The sequence below is a fragment of the Tupaia chinensis genome, unplaced genomic scaffold (assembly GCF_000334495.1).
Source record: "Tupaia chinensis unplaced genomic scaffold, TupChi_1.0 Scaffold144472_1, whole genome shotgun sequence".
Classification (NCBI taxonomy): Eukaryota; Metazoa; Chordata; class Mammalia; order Scandentia; family Tupaiidae; genus Tupaia; species Tupaia belangeri.
In genome coordinates this window covers 816,219-819,109 of record NW_006204331.1, presented here as the reverse complement: position 1 = coordinate 819,109, position 2,891 = coordinate 816,219, and the positions used below count along the sequence as shown (strand labels likewise).

At 65.0% G+C, this 2,891-nt stretch overlaps 1 protein-coding gene across 1 annotated transcript; it reads right to left on the bottom strand.

Annotated features, from left to right (window-relative positions):
- Positions 1–346: 346 nt before the first annotated feature.
- On the bottom strand, positions 347–2,783 carry ZGPAT (zinc finger CCCH-type and G-patch domain containing; the record flags this gene model as incomplete). Its single annotated transcript, XM_014583663.1, is given in 5 exon segments — positions 347–649; positions 788–1,190; positions 1,264–1,380; positions 2,264–2,419; positions 2,644–2,783. Coding segments are annotated over 5 exon segments (955 nt in total), but the record flags the coding sequence as incomplete, so codon positions are not given.
- Positions 2,784–2,891: the final 108 nt, after the last annotated feature.

Below are 2,891 nucleotides of genomic sequence, written 5' to 3'. Positions count from 1 at the left end.
CCCCCCCGGCCTCCCCACCTGCTGCGCCACCCAAGGTGCAGACTATCCTGGACCAGCCTGGGCTGCACGCCTGGCCCCTTGCACAGGTGACGAAGCAGGCAAGGGACCCAGGCTGGAGGAGGCACCTCCATCTGCCACAGGCCATCCACGTGGCCTCACCCACGGAGCAGCATGCCCACCGCTGGTGGGTGTCAGCCACAAGAGAGTACCCAGACCCGCCTCCAGAGAGGGGAGAAGCTGGCCCTCTGACTCGGCAGGGGCACCTTGCGTGGCACTCCTCCAGCCCCGCCTTCTACACAGGCTGCTCTCCCCAGAGACCCCACAGCCAGCCAAGCCTCCACTGCACGACTCGCCACCAAAGCACTTTAATGTCCTTGTTAAGGAGAGGCCACAACGCTGGCGGGTGGGCCAGGGAGCAAGGGCTGTCCAGAGGTGGCCTGCACGCGTCCCGGTGGCCAGGCTGGCCTCCCTACAGACGGCCCCTCAGCCCGGGGCTCTGCTGTGCAGTCTCTAGAACTCCGTCATCTTCTTGTGGGTGTCGGCCTTCCGCTGCTCCCGCTGCAGACCGGCCTCCTGGGCCTGCAGCTGCCCCAGTTGCCGCTGCGCACCTGCCAGCTTCTCCTGCAGCTGGGCTGCTGTCGCACTGTGCCTGCGGAGGAGCCGGAAGGTCAGCGTGAGTCAGACCACGGCCAAGGGCCCCAGGCTGCTGTGGCTACCCCACGTCCTCCTCGGACACTGGCAGGTGACCTCTAGGCCTGCCCCTAGTGCTGAGGTCAGCCTCACATACCGGCCGGCATTCCGGGCAAGGGCCTCCTGGATACCCCGGATGTCCCGCTGGGTGCGCTCAATCTTCTCCTCCGTCTGGAAGAGCCGCAGGCTCAGGGCCCGCCTGGCACTCTTGCTGGCGTGGTACATGTTCTCGCCCCTTCTCCCTGGCTGGGCCGCCCCAGTCTCCGGGGCACCGGGAACCTGGCCTTGCAGCTTCTCATTCAGGAAGTCAAACACGCTCCGGGGGGGTGGCCGGCCACCCCCGCCCCCTCTCCTGCGACGCCTGGGGGGCCTGCTGGCCACCGCCTCACCGCCCTTGACCCTCCGCTGCAGGGTCTCTGCGCACTGGTCCAGCGACTTCCCTCGGGGCAGCAGCACCGCGTGGACGGGCTCCACCCGGCCTTGTGCATGTCGGCCCAGCCCTGGGGAGACACAGGTGGGAATTGCCACAAGTCCTAGGCTGTGCCACCCCCTCCCCCGGGCAGTGCTGCTCACCCTTGCCGAACTCGTAGCCCATCTTGGTGAGGAGTCTGGAGCCGATGCCCCGTGTGTGCGCTTCCCAGCCCGCAAAGGCGAGGCTGCAGGTCGTGTCCACAGTGCCTGATCCCACCACTGCGGGAGACAGAGGGCAGCTGCTTGGCCAGGCCTGGAACTCCGCATGGCAGCTTGGGTCTGACCAATGTTAGCCAGAGGGCTCGGCTCTGGGCAGGGCCCCGCCCCCACCGCTGTGGGCCAGGGACGACAGGAAGCGATGCAGCCTCCCACCCCTGGCACACCACGGCCCCTCTTTCCCGCTCCTGGTCCTCTCCCCTTCATCAGGCTGAGCCCCTCCCTTCCATCACTGCAGAGGTTCCAGAAACCACCCACCATGGGGCCGGCAGGTGGCCTGGTGGGTAAGGGGCGCTGGACTCCTTGGTGGACCATGGTTAGAGTCCTGGACCTGGTGGGTTGCTTTCTTTTTTTCTCTCTCTCTCCCCCCCCCCCTCGGGTCACATTTAAAAAAGTAAAGTTAAATAAAATCAAAAAAAAAAAAAAAAAAAACCCAAAAAACAAGAAAACAAACCTTGGTCTTAATGGCAGTTTAAAAAAAAAACAAAAACCACCCATCACCGCAGGTCCCCAGGCACACGCCCCACCCTCCTCTCACCAGTAACCCCAGGTTCACCCTCCCACCAGCCACATGGGCCTTAACTCCAGGAACCCTTAAATCCATGGCCGATCGACCACCTCCTGGGACGTCCTCGCGGCCCCCCTTCTGCCCCAGCCCCAGCCCCCAGCTCCCGTCCCGAGACCTGGCTGCTGCATGAGGCTCCTCGAAGACCAAGTTCTCCAGACCCAGCCAGGCCTTCCCCCTGCTCAGGGCCCAGCCAGGGCCTCCCTGGTGCCTGCGGTGCCTGGTGGTGCACTTCCCTTGTCCATTCCCCGCCAGTCAGGGGCTAGCTGCCAGCCCTGCCCTCCTCTCGCTGGCCCTGGACGCCCTGGACAGCCGCCTCACCTCTGGCATAGCTGGAGACATCAGAGTCGCTGCTGTCGGAGCTGGAGGACTCCGTGGCCTCTGTGCGCAGTGGGGGCAGGACACTGTCCCCCTCCAGCACAGCCTCCTTCAGCAGCAGCGAGTCAAACTTGACCGTGTAGTAGCCGCTGTCCACATCTGGGGGGCACAGGCGGGCTATGGGTCAGCCCCCGACAGGGAGGAGCCACACTGGAGGTCAGGGACATGGTGGGGACAAGCGAGGGTCGATGCGCTCAGGCTGGGCCCAGCTCAGAGGGGCAGGGAGCGGCTACAAAGTAATGGCACCTGTGAGCCACAGGGAGCTCCAGGGAGGGCCTGGGGTGCCACGAAGCCAAGAAGGCAGGTGCCACGGTCCGGCTCACCAGTGATCCGTGCCGGGTACCAGAGGCCATCCTGGTGCTTGGCCAGACAGGCGGAGCCGGCCTGCAGGGTGCTCAGATCTGGGTCTTGGAAGGGACGCAGCTCATCCACGGGGACCACCTGCCCATGCGAGAACCTGCAGAGGGGCCAGCAGGGGCTCAGGCAGACACCAGCCAGCACGGCGAGTAGACACACCTGCACACTTTATGTCTCCTTGCACACTCTCCCTACCCGTGTACTCCACCCATCC